The sequence below is a fragment of the Heterodontus francisci genome, chromosome 25 (genome assembly GCF_036365525.1).
Source record: "Heterodontus francisci isolate sHetFra1 chromosome 25, sHetFra1.hap1, whole genome shotgun sequence".
In the NCBI taxonomy this organism is placed as follows: Eukaryota; Metazoa; Chordata; class Chondrichthyes; order Heterodontiformes; family Heterodontidae; genus Heterodontus; species Heterodontus francisci.
Genome location: NC_090395.1, coordinates 35,047,641 through 35,067,779, shown reverse-complemented (window position 1 = coordinate 35,067,779; position 20,139 = coordinate 35,047,641). Strand labels below are relative to the sequence as shown.

The 20,139-nt window shown below is 41.3% G+C and overlaps 1 protein-coding gene across 3 annotated transcripts in view; it reads right to left on the bottom strand.

The window, feature by feature from the left end:
* bltp3a (bridge-like lipid transfer protein family member 3A) overlaps window positions 1-20,139 on the bottom strand; it is a 174,620-nt gene that overhangs the window by 65,840 nt on the left and 88,641 nt on the right. For all 3 annotated transcript variants that reach the window (XM_068057072.1, XM_068057073.1, XM_068057074.1), the window contains exons 7-11: window positions 18,549-18,719; window positions 10,318-10,495; window positions 9,729-9,815; window positions 7,929-8,099; window positions 424-575 (exon numbers count right to left, since the gene is read on the bottom strand). In XM_068057072.1, coding sequence (XP_067913173.1) covers window positions 424-575; window positions 7,929-8,099; window positions 9,729-9,815; window positions 10,318-10,495; window positions 18,549-18,719 — 759 coding nt within the window. The remainder of the gene's footprint in view (window positions 1-423; window positions 576-7,928; window positions 8,100-9,728; window positions 9,816-10,317; window positions 10,496-18,548; window positions 18,720-20,139) is intronic.

The following is a 20,139-nucleotide window of genomic DNA, read 5'->3' as shown; positions in this document are numbered from 1 at the left end:
CAAAGTACTTCCCCAAGAAGGGGAAAGTAAAACAAAGTTTACACCAAAAGAACTGCAACAGCATGCTACTTGGTTGACTTGCTCATGGCTGCTTGTAAAGTGCGATCAGCAGAAGTCATCGAACAAGTCAACTTCCTGTTCCAATTCTAATTCTGACTCTATGCCTCCCTAAATAGAAGTCAGGATTTTTTCCTACCAACTGGAGTTTGTGAACAACTTCGGTAACTGAACAAAATGGGGCTGAGAGGAATTAACATTTTCCTTCGAGAGTCATCCTTCACCAGCAGCACTCGTGTAATAGAGGAAATGTTCTCTTAATTGGAAAATTTTATGTAGAAAATCCCAAGCTTATTCAACCAACAAAAGGTGTAAAGAGTCAGCAGCATTATACACAGAAAATGAATGTCCAACATCCCTCCTTACTTGATAAACATCCAAGTCATCAATGCGCACGACCACACAGCTGGAGCGCAGCCTGCTCCATGCTGGTTGTCGAGAATCTGAAGCAGTAGCTGTTGCTGACTGATCACTTGCACGTCTTTTACCAACACTTAATTTTCGAGTCGGTGACCCCACTGCAAAGAAAAGAGTGAGAATTTCATTAACTAATACACTTCCAGTGCTGAACAAATCACAAGATCATTGCTATGAAGCAACTCCTGTGAACAAGATGCTCTGTAACAGCTTTATGCCAAGGTACATATTTCAAGGAGGTTCACCATCAAAGCTGCCCTGTGTACAAGTTTCACTTGGTTGGGTAGTGGAAGGGGCCATTAAGGAATTAACATGGAATGTTCAATACTTCAGGCAAAGTGCCCATGGCTCAAGAGATCAGTTTTGAAAATCCGTGGCTGAATAAGGCACTTAGCAACCAGAACGACCACCACCCACACACCCAACCCTACGCCACCACTCACTTTATACCATAGACCCAATTATAGAGGGCTTTGGTGAGACCACACCTGCATTATTACCGTGTACAGTTTTGGTCTCCTTACCCAAGGAAGGATATACTTGCCTTAGAGGGGATGCAATGAAGGGTCACTAGATTGTTTCATGGATATGAGAATTGTGCTATAGGAGAGATTAAGTAGAATAGGCCTATACACTCTAGAGTTTAGAAGAATTGAGGTGATCATTAAAACTTATTAAATTCTTAAGGACTGAAGACAGTAGATACTGAGGGACTGTTGCTCCTGGCTGTAGAGCCTAGAACTGGGGAGTCAGCCATTTAGGGCTGAGAGAAGAAACTTCTCGACTCAGGAGTGTGAATCTTCAGGATTCTTTACCCCAGAGGGCTCTGGATGCTCAGTTTATAAGAATATACAAGAGTAAGATGGATGGATTTTTGGACTAAGGGAATTAAGGAATATGGGGATAGGACAGGAAAGCGGAGTTGAGGTAGATTAGCCATGATCTTATTGATTTTTGGAATGGGCGTGAGGGGCTCTACGGCCTACTCCTGCTCTGATTTCTTTTGTTCTTGTGACTCTTCAGGGGTGGGGGAGAAATATAATTCTACAGGCCTTTGAGAACCTCAAAAAAAGTTGTTAATTTATATGTTCATCTATATGTAGTGCTGGAAAGCTGTTCAAACGCAGACAACATTAAAGTCAAGACATATCCTGTTCTCACTTAAGATTCACTCCTATTACCAGAAAGGGTTGCTGGATAGTGGTGAAGCTGGGACAAATCAAGATCAACTCTTTACCACACCCCAGCCAACCTGCACAAGAGAAATCCCGGAACCATGGATGCATGCTGAAGGAATCAGAGCAGAACAACTTGACTCAAAATTACTCCAACTGACAAAGGTGGGGTTGAAGTAATACAAGATGTTAAACTTGATTTCCCCACGATGGGTAACAAACAATGCTTGTAGCATTGACAGAGATACAGTACAGTACTTGCTACTGCACCCATTAATAACCCCTTTAAATCCTTAATGCAGGCAACCATCTAGTTTTTTCTCCTTAAACATTTCAGAGTTAGGAGAAGAATCCCTTTTAATCAATATCAATCCATGCTCGGAAGGCGATAGCTCAGTATGATAATCTGAGAGAGTATTCTCCTGATTGAGCCAAGTGAAATTTTAAGCCATGGTTTTAATTTCTGGATTATTACAAAAATGCCCAAGCCACAAACAATTTCTAAGGAAATTGTAACAAAGGTATCCCAGAAAATACAATTATACAAGTTACCTTGGTCCTCCATGGGCTATTGATTAATTTGCTCCACTCATCAAACACTCACCTGAATTTAAAAGAAGTGCCACAATATGCCAAGTGTCACACAAATGTGTTAAATTTCACAGTAATACAATTCTACAAGTTTTTAGGTCTTCAAGTTGTTCTCTAAGGCACAGCAGTGCTGCTCACTCCCTTAAGCAGTCTAAGCGTCTTGGGTCAGGATTATGAATAAATACCCAACAGCAAGATATCAGCGTTTAATAGAACCCACTTGTGATCTGAAGTTGATTGTGTTTTTGCACATGGTCTTGTGTACAAGTTCTTGAAGATAGACTGAGAAATACAGTGAGACAAAACTTTACACTGGAATACTTATGCTGCTTTATTTCACAGATAAGTGTATGACTAATGATCAAAGCAAATTACTTCACTCCTTGTAAAATTTGGGGGGGTGGAGAAAAAGAACCATTCTTTATTCCCCATTACCTTTCCCTATTGAAAACCTATAAACTGCAAAGCTGACTGCCTTAATTTTAGGTTTAGCTGTGGCCCCCAGGCTTACAACTACAAAGATTGAGTTTTAAATCTGTCTGCCCATTAAGCCCTTTGCAGTACTCTGTGTTCCCTGCCTGACTTTGCCCTTTACTCATTGGTGATTTGCCAATCGGTTGGTCAAAAATCTGCTACCTCACTTCTGCCCCTCTTCTGTCTCCCCACCCGAGGGAATGGGTTTAAAGAAAACATCTCCTGCTCTCAATGAATGGGAACCATTCTGGTAAATGGGTCTGGGATAAGACAAGTAACCCTCATTGTATCATATTGAAATAAACTTAAGTGCACAAAAGTTGGCAAGCAAGCTGTTACAAAATCCCAATTATATTAAAAAAAAACTTGGTTATCAATTTGATTTCAGAGTAAACCTGTGACACTTAGAACTTCATGGTCAACTTTCCAGCACAAAAATCAAACTAACAACCCACATTTCTGCACCCTCTTAACACAGCCTCCTTGCGTTACTGATAATTGGCCTCATTAAGGCTTACATAGATTAAGAACTTCCTGTGAGAATGTAAACTCAGTGCTTCATTGATAACATCCACTAAAAGTGATTATTTGATCTGGAAAAGGAGCAATCACATCACTGCAGGCAAAAGTAGCACTGGACAGCATGGAAAACAAAATTATCAGTAACAATGCTCAGAAAGGTTGACAAATGTCATTGATTCAACTTTTCTCGACAAAGGTGATAGCAAAGAAAACAGTTTTGAGGCAAACCCAAGAACACCTGAACTGAAATCAGTCAACCACTGGAGATAAGAACTATATGAACTGAGAGAAGACTGGAAATTTACTGAACAGCTTCAGCCCAATTGCCAGTTAGCAGCTCTCAAATATTGAAGATACTCCTTCTCACAAATTAAATACCATAGAATGACATCAAATGCAGTGATTGCTGCAGATGCTGATTTAAACATGATGCATTAAACTGGGGCTCCATCTGCCTGTGCTTTTGGAAGGAAAAAATTTTATGGCACTATTTGAAATGGGTTCTTCCATTATCCGAGCTAATAATCATCCTGACTACTCAAATATTATAACTAGTCATTTTTGTAACTTGCTGTTTATGGGACAATGTTTTGCATTCATTGGCTGCTGCATTCTCCAACAGAACAGTGATTCAGTGCGAGGTCCTGAGAACATGAAAGGCACAACAGTCTACTCCGGATAATTTGAATTTTTTTCTGCTGAGAAGGATTGAATTATTCATTCGGTCATTTGAAATAAGCAACCTAAACAGGAAAATACCCGTAAAAACTCCTTTCAAGCAGTGTACAGAAAAGTTAAAATATAGAATTAGTCATCACTTCTTAGAAGGGGCATTACAACATGTATTGTTATGTGGAAACTCCGACTTGTTACTGCTACTCAGTACAAATTCTCCATGTTTTTTTTTGCATAAAAGGAAAACAATGGTAGATCCAGTAACTAAAAAAAAACAGTCACTTAAACTGTCAGTTTGTATAAGACTGAAGTCCAGGACTCAGCAATTTCATAACTGATATTTTACAACAATGCTTGCAATTTGCCATCTAATTAAAATTCCATTGTTTAATGCAGTTTTAATGTATAGAGTCATACAGCACAAAACAGGCCCTTCGGCCCATCGTGTCCATGTGGCTATCAAGCACCTATCTATTCTAATCCCATTTACCAGCACTTGGCCTGTAGCCTTGCATGCTATGGTGTTTCAAGTGCTCATCTAAATACATCTTAAATGTTGCGAGGGTTCCTAACTCTACCACTCCTTCAGGCAGTGTGTTCCAGATTCCAACCACCCTCTGGGTGAAAAGAAGTTCCTCAAATCCCCCTGCCCCTTACCTTAAATCTATGCTCCCTGGTTATTGACACCTCCGTTAAGGGAAACAGTTTCTTCCTATCTACACCCCTCATAATTTTATATACCTCAATCAGGTCCCCCCCTCAGCTTTCTCTGCTCTACGGAAAACAACCCTGGCCTTTTCAGTCTCTCTTCATAGCGGAAATGCTCCAGCCCAGGCAACTTCCTGGTGAATCCGTGGCGCCCAGAACTATACACAATACTCCAGCTGTGGCCTAACTAGCGTTTTATACAGTTCCATCATAACCTCCCTGCTCTTATATTCTTTGCCTTCCTAACCACCTGATCTACCTGTGTTGCTGCCTTCAGTGATCTATGGACAAGTACACCAAGGTCCCTCTGACCCTCTGTACTTCCTAGGGTCCGACCATCCATTGTATATTCCATTGCCTTGTTAGTCCTCTCAAAATGCATCACTTCATACTTCTCAGGATTAAATTCCATTTGCCAATGCTCTGCTCATCTTAACAGCCCATCTATATCATCCTGTAATCTAAGGCTTTCCTTCTCACTATTTACACCACCAATTTTCATGTCATCTTTAAACTTACTGATCATACCTCCTATATTCACATCTAAATCATTAACTTACACTACAAACAGCTGGGGACCCAGCACCGATCCCTGCGGTACACGTCTGGTCACAGGCTTCCAATCGCAAAAATCCTTGATCATCACCCTCGGTTTCCTTCCACGAAGCCAATTTTGGATCCAATTTACCAAATTACCCTGGATTCCATGGGCTCTTACCTTCTTGACCAATCTGCCATGCGGGATCAAAAGCCTTACTGAAGTCCATGTAGACTACCATCAACTGCTTTACCCTCATCTACACACCGAGTCACCTCCTCAAAAAAGTCAGTCAAATTTGTTGGACATGATCTCACCCTGACAAATCCATGCTGAGTATCCTAGATTAATCCCTGCCTCTCCAACTGGAGATCAATCCTGACCCTCAGAATTTTTCCAATATTGCCCTACCACTGATGTTAGACTCACCAACCAATATAACCTGGTTTATCCCTACTCCCCTTCTTGAATAATGGAGCACATTCGCTGTCCTCCAGTCCTCTGGCACTCCTCCTGTGGCCACAGAGGGTTTGAAAATTTGTGTACGAGCCCCTGCAATCTCCTCCCTTGCCTCACATAGCAGCCTGGGATACATCTCATTCGGGCCTGGGGACTTATCCACTTTTAAGCCCGCTAAAACAGCTAACACCTCCTCCCTTTCAATGCTAATTTGAAAGAGTATATCACAAACCCCCTCCTTGATCTCTACACCTACATCGCCCTTTTCCATAGCAAACACAGATGAAAAGTAACAATTTAAAACCACACCCATGTCCTCCAGCTCCCCACACAGATTGCCACTTTGGTCCTTAATGGATCCTAATCTTTCCCTGGTTATCCTCTTGCCCTTAATATACTTATAAAATGCCTTGGGATTTTCCTTTATCTTACCCACCAGTGTTTTTTCATACCCCCTCTTCGCTCCCCTAATTACTTTAAGTACCCCCCTACACTTGCTATACTCCTCCAGGACCTCCACTGTTTTCAGCCCTCTGCATCTACTATAAGCCTGGTTTTTTTTTTTCCTCATCCAATCCTCTATATCCCTTGACATCCAGGGTTCCCTGGACTTTTTGGTCCTATCCTTCACAGGAACATGGTGGCCCTGAACTTTATTTCCTTTTTGAATGACTCCCATTGGTCTGATATACACTTTCCTACAAGTAGCTGCTCAGAGTCCATTTTGGCCAGATCCTGTTTTATCATATTGCAATCAACCTTCCCCAGTTCAGTACCTTTATTTCCAGTCCATCTTTGTCCTTTTCCATAACTATCCCTGAAATGCTCTCCCACTGACACTTCTACCACTTGCACGGCTTCATTCCCCAAGATTAGGTCCAGTACAGCCCCGTCTCTTGTAGGACTTGGACCTTGCTGGCTCAAAAAACTCTCCTGGATGCATTTTTAGAATTCCACCCCCTTTAAGCCTTTTGCACCAAGACAATCCCAGTTAATACTGGGGAAGTTGAAATCACCGATTATTACCCTATTATTTTTACACTTCTCAGATTTGCCTACAAATGCAAATTCTCTGCGCAGCTAAATTGTTCAGTTCCCAATTTTGTATTCAACATGTAGTGAAAGACACACTGTTATATTCCATGATACCACACTGTCAGAATAGGAGCCTGAAAAAAATCTTGTACATGTTAAGGTGAGCAACAGAAAATCACTTTTGATTAAAGTGCTCAGCATCCAAAAACAGCTTCTGACCGTCATCATAACGTAACCACAAAATAACCTATTAAAAATGCTCCTACAGTGTGAAAAAATATGGTTCTCACACACCAAATCTCCATCTTTTGGACAATGTTGCTGGACATATTAGATTAGATTAGAGATACAGCACTGAAATAGGCCCTTCGGCCCACCGAGTCTGTGCCGACCATCAACCACCCAGTTATTGTAATCCTACACTAATCCCATATTCCTACCAAACATCCCCACCTGACCCTATATTTTCCCTACCACCTACCTATACTAGTGACAATTTATAAAGGCCAATTTACCTACCAACCTGCAAGTCTTTTGGCTTGTGGGAGGAAACCGGAGCACCCGGAGAAAACCCACGCAGACACAGGGAGAACTTGCAAACTCCACACAGGCAGTACCCAGAATCGAACCCGGGTCCCTGGACTTCTGTAAATTTGCTGTAAATTCTGTATATTGCTTCTGTAAATTTCACAGATAGACAGATGGATGGCCTGACCAATATTTATCCTTCACACATCACTAAAAAATAGATTATCTGATCATACTGCTGTTGGTGGGAGTTTCTGGTGCGTGAATTGGCTGTCATATTTCCTACATCACAACAGTGAGTAGGTTTCAAAAGTACTTCACTGGCTGGAAAGCACAAATGACGTCCTGAGGTTATGAAAACAGTCATAAAAATGCAAATCATAGTTTGCATAAAAATAATCCAAGTACAACTTGCTGTACCGTGTTGTGGGAGGCATGTTTTATTTGAAATATATTTGAACCAGCTTTTTTGTGGGACTATGAGGCTCAAAGAAGTGGTCAGCTAAGCCATGAGTAGGCAAGCAAGGTGGAGGGGGTGCAGTGGAAGAGAGGGAAAACAGAAAATTGAGAGCGAGAGATTATTGGGCTAAAATTGCCTGTGAAACCCAGAATAAAACCTCAGATTTCCCTACAAGCTTCCCCCTCTATTAAATTGACGAATGGATTTATAAAATCTGGAAAAGCATTTTTCAAAACTTCCGCCTATTTTGGAAGCTCCATTGAAGAAATCTAGCTGCAAAAACACGTACCTTTTCTTTTGCCAGGAGATTCTTTCGTTGGTGATCTTACAACTGTTGCGTCCTCATGATTATCTATTATTGTTTGCACTTTGGACTGAAACTCTTGCAACAGGTCTTGGGCCCAGTGTGTTCTGGCTTCCATTGTTTCACAATATCTTACCCAATGTTTGCAACTATCATCTGCAAGCAGAGTCATTAAAAACAATAAATTAATGATATCATACCCAACAGCTGAAGTCTGAAACCCCTTTGAGCAGCTCCCAACATTTTATAACCTAATCTTATATCACCTTATAGCAACTTCAGCAAAATGAGTATGACCATCGCTTGAAACGTGACCTATAAATCAGGACCCTAGCTAAGGTAGTTTTGATACTGAAGCTCCTTCAACTATGCTTGGCCAAACTGAGCTTGCACCAACACTTGCTTCTGGCAATCTGGACTCCAAAGCCTATGCAATTCTGTTGTGCATGTGCTAATATTTCTCATTTTGTGCGTGTCAAGTACTAATTTCGATGGTCTGAGGACATGAGAAGGGCTGGTCTTCCCACAGTTATTTAACCAGTTGATACATTCTGCAACAAGAAGCATCCATATAAACAATATGGGATATATGCCAATTAATGGGAAATTGATATACATGATATACAAGACATGCCCCTCCCCAATTCGAGGGGCCTTTAAGCCCATCAACAAACAAGACTGAGCTACTTACAACCTTGAACATTATGTAAAACAAAGCAAAAATGACAACATGGTTATGAAAGTGTTTCCATTTTTAATATTTTTTTTGAGGACTCTTAAAATTGTGGAGATGGATTCATTTGGAACTGAAGCGATTCCATAGATACTGGACTTTTAAAAAAAAAAATAAGGTCACTGGAAGGACTTGGGAAACATTGTTTACAAACACTGACTGGATGTCACATGCCTTAAGCTAAATAAACAGCAAAAGCCTTGGCGACTAGGTAGTTGTTTACAGATAAGTGACAGGTCAAGATTTATGGTGGTCAAGAGTTGGTTTCATTTTGGATATTCTTTTGAATCAGTTGGAGGTCAGCCTGCCAAGAGAGAAGCAACCAGTTCATCCTTTCTTTACCTCACTGAGAAACCCTAAGAATCCAGTGTGTGATAGCTGAAACACCTGATGCCGCATTTCTCCTGGAAAGCCTGCAGACTAATCCTAGGTGTTGCCTCAAGAGCACTGCTCCAAAAGATCCCACTAACAGCTGTCTATGCATATGTGGGAAGCCAGAATAAAGGGACAACTGATATTGTTCCATATCTTATCCTTTTTATTTTCCTCTTCAAGAATTAACAAGTATTTGGCCAAAGTACTTTCTGTGTCTTTTTGTAAAGAGATCTCTGCAGAAAAAATCTCTTTTTGCTATAATCTGTGCGCGCGCGTTGCACTAATTTTAGAAGGGAACTTTCATATTTCAATCTGTTAGTGCTTTGCACCTTTACTGACTAAGTCTTGTTCTATATAAAAAAAAATGTTAAGAAATCTTGGTGGATTTTATTCTGAAATAAAAATAGAGTATATAAAAAAGTCGTATCGGTAACTGGGTAAACATTTAAATATATGTTGTGACCAGTGGAAAAGTGGAGCTAGAGGACGACAGTGCACTCCTCCCCCCTCAGTCATAACACTAATTTATTCGAAGGTTATTAATTTGTCTTCCTATTTTGAAGTTTTCTCCTGCGATGCTGTACTAATCCTATATGAGACTATTTCTCAAGGCCAACTGCCAAGTATTAACCATTTCCACTATTATTCTCGGTCATTTGGCAACAGAATTCACTCACTTGCCCAGTGGAAGGGGTAATAATCCAGGCTCAAATTTCTAAACGTTAACTGTATTGCTCCTCCAGCTACTCGATGCTTGGATCCTCCTAGACAAAAAAGCAACACATTACAGGTAGAATGGTAGCAAGGATGGAAACCTGATTGAAGACACTGAAGCAAAGACTAGCGTGAAAAATGGGCATGAATGTGGGAAGTGCTTTGTATCTCCAGCCTTTGCAGTTTTTCCCCAGATTTATATACAACCACATATTCCCCCTTGCCTCCCTCAAAGACATTTTGAGGCAGAAAACAGATCTTTGGAATGAGACAACAGCTTCGCCCAAAAAAGGAATTTAAAAAAACGATAAAGCATTTTCCCTCTATTCTTCTGAATGTAATATTTCGTAACACTCCCACAATTTATTCAAGCATTATAGATTTACCTATAGTGCTTTGCATTCTTGGATGAAAACCTGTTCTCCCTTGCCAAACCTCAACTGAGTAGCTAGCTTTATCATTTTATACATATTCACAGAACAACCTTTGGTGCGCACAAATTACAATGAAGTACAAACTTGCTCAGTTGTGGACATCATGCATTACTAGTACCTTGGTCCATCGAGAAACCATCATCACAAATGTGCAAATCCAGACGCGAGATATGACTGTGATAGGATGATTCTTTCACATCATACATTTCAAAATACTGGCCAATGCTGTTCCAACTGTTGCTTGAGGAAGCTGGTTGTGTTCGTGCCTGATAGGTACTGGGTATTGATCCACTTGTCTGTAAAAGAAGACATTCACAACAAAGGTAATTCGAAAAGGTGAAGTCAATCTTAAGGCAGTGAACCTCAAGCAGAGCTCGGCTGTACAACTGCCAGATGGTAGTAAGTCAACTGATTCAAGCCAGATCCATTATAAAATCCTGTGAAACGTACAATCACAATTAATAGCTTTTTGTCCCTCTCCTCCCTCGATATACACATCATCTCAGCTGCATTTTGAAAACCTTGGAGGCACACATCTGCCCAAAGTCTGCTGCCGAATTAAGCAAAAGGCAAAAAACGCTAATTTCTAATGTGCAAATGCTACCTCAGTTGAAGCCAGACGGGCAATTAAGTACATAAGTCAAAACAAAGCTCTGAGATGTGCTACTCTACCTTTAGCTTTGCAAAAATGGCATCTTGCTGTTTGGCTTCCCATTCAAATGCATGAGCAATGTGAAGTGTATTTGTACAATAGATACGACAAACTTGTGACAGAAAGTTAAGTTGTTAGTTCAAGCCTGAGATTCCTATAAACTATGCAATATGTACAGAACTTAAGTTAGGCTACACTTAGAATATTGCATGCAATTCTGGTCGCCACACTACCAGAAGGACGTGGAGGCTTTGGAGAGAGTACAGGAGAGCATTAGCTATGAGGAGAGGTTGGATAAACTCGGATTGTTTTCACTGGAACGACGGAGGTGGAGGGGCGACATGATCGAGGTTTACAAAGTTATGAGCGGCATGGTCAGAGTGGATAGTCAGAAGATTTTTCCCAGGGTGGAAGAGTCAGTTACTAGGGGACATAGGTTTAAGGTTAGAGGGGCTAAGTTTAGAGGGGATGTGCGAGGCAAGTTCTTTACACAGAGGGTGGTGAGTGCCTGGAACTTGCTGCCGGGGTAAGTGGTGGAAGCAGGTACGATAATGACGTTTAAGAGGCATCTTGACAAATACATGAATAGGATAGGAATAGAGGGATACGGTCCCCGGAAGTGCAGAAGGTTTTAGTTTAGGCAGGCATCAAGATCGGCGCAGGCTTGGAGGGCCGAATGGCCTGTTCCTGTGCTGTACTGTTCTTCGTTCTTTGTTATAACTGCCAATCAACCTCTCTGGCACTAAAAATGAAGTGTAAAGTCTCATTCCTTCTGGTTTTAATTCAGAGTTTTAAAAAAAAAAGTACTTTTTTTTTCCCTTTACTTTTCTAAATCCAATCATTCTTCCCCTCTCTTTCTGTACCTGTTTCAACATGGAGTTCACTATTTTAACTTACAAAGCCTCCTCAGTCCTTGCACTGGTAATTTCCCAATGCTTCAATCTGACTGTTTGAGATACACAGTTGCTTGCCTGCTTCACATTGGACGCAGTTCAGAGTAGGTTTACAAGACCAATACCTGGAATGGGTGGGCTGTCTTATGAGGAAAGATTGGAAAGCTAAGGCTTGCATCTGCGGGAATTTGGTAAAGTAAGAGGTGACTTGATTGAAACATACAAGATCCTGAGGGATCTTGACAGGATGGATGTGGAAAGGATGTTGCCCCTTGGGGGAGAATCTAGAAATAGGGACCACTGTTTAAAAATAAGGGGCAGCCCATTTAAAATATAGAAATGAGGAAACATTTTTTCTCTGAAGGTCGTGAGTCTTTGGAAATCTCTTCCTCAAAAGGTGGTGGAAGAAGAGTCTTTGAATATTTTTAAGGCAGAGGTAGAGTATTGATAAGCAAGGGGATGAAAGGTTATCGGAGGTACGTGGAGTAATCAGTTCAGCTATGAACTTATTGAATGGCGGAACAGGCTCGAGGGGCCGAGTGGCCTACTGCTGCTCCTAATTTGTATGTTCACTCAGATCACAGCTATGAGAAGGTGCCAGACTGTTTTCATCTCACACTTGGCACACAAAACATTGTCAACATTAAACTGAAAAGGCCAAGTCTAACAGCAGACGTCCTTCATTGCCCTATGGGAAATTTTGGTTTAGCTGTCATTTACACACAAACAGTAAGTAGAAAACATGGTAGCTCCAGAAATTTCTCAGACTTCACTCGAATAGTAACTATTGAAAATTTGAGACCTTCAACAAGTCAACTTGTGGGAAGTTTCGAACTGTGGAAATCAAGGTGGTTTTCCCTACACTCCATCAGAAAAATTCAATTCATCAGAATTGTGTTGGAGTTATCTGGTAGCTCTGGCTATTGAATGGAGATTTTAAATACACACAAAGCCAGGAGATTATTTTGCTCTCCATTCCAGTTATGGAAAATTAACTACAGGTGGTTCAACTCAAAATGCTGCACCACACCATGACATTTATATATTTCAACCATTGGAACTGTCACTGGAACCTGTGCCAGCTTGCCTCAGTGCGAAGTCTAGCCACAACCACAAAAAGCGTGGCATTACAACAGCTTTCTGAACATGGGATGCAACAAAGATCAAGGAGTTGATGGAATGTGAAGAAGTCATTCATCCATGCCTGATCATCTGGGAGATGTTAAGGAAGAGTGCAGGAGGGCATGCTAGGAGCAGCACTGGGCATACCTCAAAATGAAGTGTCAACCCGGTGAAGCTACAACCCAGGGCTACTTGTGTGCCAAACAGTGTAAGCAGTATGCGATAGACAGAGCTAAGGGCTCCCATAACCAACGGATCAGAATTAAGTTCTGCAGTCCTGCCACATCCAGTCATGAATGGTGGTGGACAATTAAACAACTAACTGGAGGAGGTAGCTCCACAAATATCCCCACCTTGAATGATGGGGGAGCCCAGCACATCAGTGTGAAAGATAAGGCAGAAGCATTTGCAGCAATCTTCAGCCAGAAGTGCCGAGTTGATGATCCATCTTGGCCTCCTCAATTCCCCAGAATCACAGATACCAGTCTTCAGCCAATTCAATACAATTCACGTGATATCAAGAAAAGACTGAAGGCACTGGATACTGAAAAGGCTGTGGGCCCTAACAACATTGCGGTAATAGCTGTTCCAGTACAGCTACAACACTGGCATCTACTCAGCAATGTGAAAAATTGCCGAGGTACTTCCTGTACACAAAAACCAGGACAAGTCCAACCTGGTCAATTACCGCCCCATCAGTCTACTCTCAATCAGTAAAGTGGTGGAAGGTGCTGTTGACAGTGCTATTAAGCGGCACTTGCTTAGCAATAACCTGCTCAGTGATGCTCAGTTTGGGTTCTGCCAGGGCTACTCAGCTCCTGACCTTGGTCCAAACATGGACAAAATAGCTGAACTCCAGAGATGAGGTGAGAGTGACTGCCCTTGACATCAAGGCAGCATTTGAAAGAGAAGGGCATCAAGGAGCTCTAGCAAAACTGGAGTCAGTGGGAATCAAGGGGAAAACTGTCCACTGATTGTTGGAGGTTAATCATCTCAGCTCCAGGACATTGCGGCTGGAGTTCCTCAGGGTAGTGTCCCAGACGCAACCATCTTCAGCTGCTTCATCAATGACCTTACTTCAATCATGAAGTCAGAAGTGGGGACTCTCGCTGATGATTGCACAATGTTCAACACCATTCACAACTCCTCAGATACTGAAATAAAAGCAAAATACTGCAAATGTTGGAAATCTGAAATAAAAACAAGAAACGCTGGAAATACTCAGCAGGTCTAGTAGCATCTGTGGAGAGAAGCAGAGTTAACATTTCAGGTCAGTGACCCTACATCAGAACTGGCAAATGTTAGAAATGTAATAGGTTTTAAGCAAATAAAGCGGGGGTAGGGCAACAGATAACAAACGTAAAGACTTAAATCCCATTACATTTGTAACCTCTGCCAGTTCTGATGAAGGGTCATTGACCTGAAACATTAACTCTGCTTCTCCCTCCACAGATGCTGCCAGACCTGCTGAGTATTTCCAGCATTTCTTGTTTTTATCCTCAGATACTAAAGCAGTCCATGTAGTAATGCAGCAAGACCTGGACAATATCGAGGCATGGGCTGATAAATGGCAAGTAATATTCACACCACACAAGTGCCGGGCAATGACCATCTCCAACAACAGAGAATCTAACCATCTCCCCTTGACATTCAATAGCATTACGATCGCTGAATCTCACATCATCCTCCTCCTGGGGGTTACCATTGTCAAGAAACTGAACTGGAGTAGCCATAGAAATACTATGGCTACAAGAGCAGGTCAGAGGCTCGGAATCCTGTGGCGAGTAACTCACCTCCGAACTCCCCAAAGCCTGTCCACCATCTACAAGGCACAAGTCAGGAGTGTGATGGAATACTCTCCACGTGCCAGGATGGGTGCAGCGCCAACTACACTGAAGAAGCTTGACACCATCCAGGACAAAGTAGCCCACTTGATTGGCAACCCATCCACAAACATTCACTCCCTCCACCACTGACACAGTGGCAGCAGTGCGTACCATCTACAAGAAGCATTGCAGCAACGTACCAAGGCTCCTTCGACATCATCTTCCAAACCCGCGACCTCTGCCACCTAGAAGGACAAGGGCAACAGATGCATGGGGACACCACCACCTGCAAGTTCCCCACCAAGCCACACACCATCCTGACTTGGAACTATATTGCTTTTCCTTCACTGTTGCTGGGTCAAAGTGCTGGAACTCACTTCCTAAAACCACTGTAGGTGTACCTACCCCATATGGACTGAAGCAGTTCAAGAAAACAGCTCACCACCACCTTCTCAAGGGCAATTAGGGATGGGCAATAAATGCACAACTAGCCAGCGACACCCACATCCCATGAAAGAATAAAAAGATTGTTGGTATGGGTACTGGTGTTTATGGACATGAAATGAAATGGGCCATAAAAGCATGAGAACAATGATCAGGAGAGACTGAAAGGAGCAAAGCACATCTTCTTGATTCCAAGAAGAAGGGTCCGATGAAGGGTCACTGACCCGAAACGTTAACTCTGCTTCTCTTTCCACAGATGCTGCCAGACCTGCTGAGTGGTTCCAGCATTTCTTGTTTTTACTTCAGATTTCCAGCATCCGCAGTATTTTGTTTTTATCTTCTAGATTCCATGTTATTCTGATATCACTTTTATCTATATTTAATGTACTATCATTTAGTGGTAGTATGCATAGAATGTAGAGATCAAAGGTAGAATCAGATTAACAGCAGAGAATGAAGCACTATATGTTGCAGTCATACTGGAATCGTGTAGTGTGGTATGCCGGAGTACTCATGTTGGATCATGGGATGAGCGCTCATTAACGATGTACACATACTGGTATTCTCCGGTGTGATGTATCGAAGCACAAACTTGAATTGCAGTGTGATGTCTCATTAAAGATCTGATTCTATATTGTGCCTATGATGCCTGTGCACGCTGGTGTTTTAAGTAACCAAACAAATGAAAAAGCAGTTCAACAAGGTCTTTGAGAGGAGATTTGCCCTTTCAGTTGGATGAAAAAATTCCACGGTACTATTAGAAGAGCAGGCAGTTCTTGTGCCCTGGCAATCATTCATACCTTAAAAGAGCATTATCAAAACAGATCAACTGGCCATTTGTGATTTGTAGCACCTTGGTGTGTGAAAATTGCCTATTGATCTTTGCCACGCATGGTTGCTTCCAATATATACTGGACATATTTTTCATATCAGTTGTGGATGCAGATTTCTAGATTAAATCTACTCCAAGCTTGTTCAGGAGTCTCCCTTAGATCCTGTGACGTGCAGGTAATTGATTGTAAACAATACACAATTCTGATTTAGCCTGGCCTTTGGCACAACTGCAATCATGACCAATCTAGATCTTGACCAAGTTAACTCAAAGGAAGATAATGTACGCCACAAAATAGCTTAAACACTGGGGCATGTTTTCCCAGGTAAAAATATACATTATTTCTCCAAGTAAATTTGGTTTATTTTAAGAGCTTAGTCAAACATTTCCTTCGACAACACACACATACACTATAAAGAACTACCTATATTCAAAGTCTTCAGGTCCATGCAAGATACCTTCCTGTAATGTCATGTCACACCAACTCATTATAATTTCCATCTTATAATATGGTCTGATGTAAACTCGCTGTGGGTTCTCACAAATATACCATACTCTTCCTCTTCCAATTTTTTCCAGCTGCTTCTCCTCTCCCCTACACATCACAGCTAAAACGAGCAAAACTGGCCCTTGAGAGGTCAAAGTGTAAACGTTAATCAAAAGCGGATGTTAAATTCAAGTCAGGGAAGCAGTGCATCCAGTTTAATGTGCACTCATGCATCACAAAATGATCGGCTACTCCTGTAAATTCCCCAACAGTTGACTGAACGGTGAGATTGGTATGCATTTTTTGCAGGGCTACAGGGATTGATCTGAGGAGTGGGACTGACAGCATAGCTCAGAGCTGGCATGGACTTGATGGGCCAAATGGCTGCCTTCTATGCTGCAAATGACATTCTAACTTAAGTGACTCGGTTAGAGACGACATGGAAAAACATATTTTGGGGAAGCAGGGAAAGGAAGTTAACTGATAAAGGTTAAAATACAAATGATCATGTAAACACGGGGGACAAAATATTTTTAAAAATGCAACTGAGCTAAATTTGGCTTTTGGAACATTAAATTCAGATGATTGCATGGTTTGGGGGCGCACATAAATATTTAGAAGCAACAGAACTAGTATGCCGAATCCAAGGTAGATTAACATTCTTACAATCGTTCACGTACATTGCTACTGTGACAACTCAATCAATGAGAATGAGAATTCGGTGGGATCATTGCCAACTTAGGCCAGTGGATTCTACTCTTGGGTAAATAAAGGTTGCGATTGAAGTCATGCTAACTTAGGAAAACAGTAAATTGCAAAAAAAGGTTGAAAGGCAAAATACACTTCCTCATTTTTCTTTCTAAAGTAGTTGTGCAGAAATACGAACTTAGTAATGGTTTTCTTCATATACAGGAAGTGAAGCGAAATCCTATTAACTCTGAGTTTTGATTACAACGAATATTTTCTATGTTGAATTACTGGAAAATAATGATAAATGATTCACAGATGGCCTTGTGTCTGTCATTAAATGTTTGGTCTGTCTTCAGAGAGATCATGCATGCAGAAAACCCAAAATAATGGGTTCAGGTCACAAGGGGGCACTATTGTCACATTACCAGATTGCATAATTGTGGAATTAAGACTTCCAAAGTAAGGTGCTCAAACACCGAGCCCGCTTCCGCTGAGCCTCTATTTTCTTACATTAACTAGATGAGTATAAATGAATATAATGCTGTATTACTGCATACCCTAACTTGCATCAAGTATCTGCAGCATACCCAAATTCTTGACAGCCTGACTGTAAAAAGAATTACATTACTCAGGCTAATGCAGCTCAGACATTGAAGGCTACTAATTCGAAGACCATCTGAAACAGGTTCTGCAATTAATTACAATGCAAGTTGACATTTCATGTTTACTGCAGTTCTGTTTTCAGGATTTCCAGAGCAATATCCTGGACAGATGGTCCAGTGATAGTACAGCCTGAAGCAATTGGGTATTGTAATTTAATTAAGTTAACATTTGATATGTAGTTTGATGAAACCATATTAACATTTCACTTCCACGTTACTCCAAAATTTTTTTGCAGGAATTTAATAAGCAACTCTAAAGTAAGACAGTTGACTTACAGTCCATCGAGTTGCAAACAGCTCAATTGATTTCAGTTATTGGTCCTCCTGTGCTTATACTCTGAATAAGCTAACTGATTAATTAAGTCAATTCTGCTTCTGTGAAGCCAATACAAAGCCAAACCAAATTCACCAGATCAGTAGGAATATGTGACAATGGTCAATCTAAGAGTGTATCACAATGTTTCAGTCTCAAAACAAGGATTCTTTATCTAGTCTCCTTGATTACACCCAACAGGAAAAGTAGCTCAAGATCCTCATTGCTTTGAGAGCATCTAGAAGACAAAGACAGCGTTCTACCAAAATTGATCTAATTACACACTGATCAGATGACAACAAATTTTAAACCAAAAAGTGTTGATAAAGTTTGGATTCACTGCAACTGAAAAACCTGCATCATAATACAGTTCAGCTGTTACTTGGAAAATTAAAATGATCAAGCTGCTGAATCTCATTTGCACTAACCCCTGCCGTGTCTGGAGCCATTCTTTTCCGTTGCTTGGCTGAATTCTCCATGGCCTCGCTGAGTGATTGTGCGTATTCAATCATTGCTTTCAGTTGGGAGTCAGTGAGAACCCACAGCAAATCATCCAACTGGAACATGAGCTTCGAGCCCACCACATTGCAATCTTTCACCTGGTGTGAAGCAAAATGTTGGTGTTAAAATAAGTGCGGAAAAATATTTCAATTCCCCATATGAAAACGACCACCAAATAACAAAAACCCAAGCATGACAAAAAGTCATTTTTTTCCTTATGACTTTCCATCACCAATTCCACTGAGCCTGTTTCTTGTCATAATTAACAAGAGTAGAAACAAATGTACTTTATTACTGTTCAACTGCACACATTCCAACTTGCATCAAATCCCATTCACCCATTACCCCTGCGCTCCCAGACCAGCAACATGTAGATTTTAAGATTGTCATTCTTGTTTTCAAATCTCTCCATAGTCTCAGTCCTCCACGTCTCCAACTTCCTCCAGCTTGGAGATCTCCACACTCCTCCAATTCTGGCCTCTTGCACATCCCTGATTTTAATTGTTCCACCATGGGCCATGCCTTCAACTGCATAGGCCCCAAGACAGAGAATTCCCTCCCTAAAGTTCTCCACCTTAAGATATTCCTTAAAATCTCAACTATTCTAATACCTCCTTATGTAGCTCCATGTCAAATTTTGTTTAACAATCCTCCTGTGAAGCACCAAACAACAACAGGGGCTGTATAAATGAAAGTAGCTGTTTTTACGAATTGGCAATGCATTGCAACTAGAGCACATCTGCCTAGCAGAAAATATGGATGAAGTAGTTTTTTTTGAAAATTCAATTGCTGACATCCCATCAGTGGCCTCAGTCAATTTTCTGGTGAATGCCATCACATGATTAATACATTTGATGGTTAGTAACCGAAAATCTATAGTCAAACCGGTAAGCCAGTTGGGGGTCATGAATGCATTTACATTGCAACTATGGTCATTTCTCCCTCTGGCTGGAATTTTGCTACATACAAACATACGAATTATGTGCAGGAGTAGGCCACTCGGCCCCTCAAGACTGCTCCGCCAACATGATCATTGTTGATCCGATTGTAATCTCAATTCTACATTCCTGCCTATCCTCGATAACCTTCCACCCCCTTGTTAATCAAGAATCTCCCTAACTCCGCCTTAAAAATATTCAAAGGCTCTGCTTCCACCAGCTTTTGTGGAAGTTCCCAAGACTCTCAATGATCAGAGCAAATATTTCTCATGTGTCTTAAATGGGTGACCCCTTATTTTTAAAATAGTGAACCCAGTTCTCGATTCTCCCACAAGAGGTAACATCCTTTCCACATTCACCCTGTCAAGATCCCTCAGGATCATGTATGTTTCAAACAAGTCGCCTCTCAAACTTCTAAACTCAAGTGGATACAAGCCTAGCCTGTTCAACCTTTCCTCAGAAAACAACCCGCCCATTGCAGGTATTAGTCTAGTAAACCTTCTCTGAACTGCTTCCAACACATTTACATCCTGCCTTAAATAAGGAGACCAAAACTGTACACAGCACACCAGATATGGTC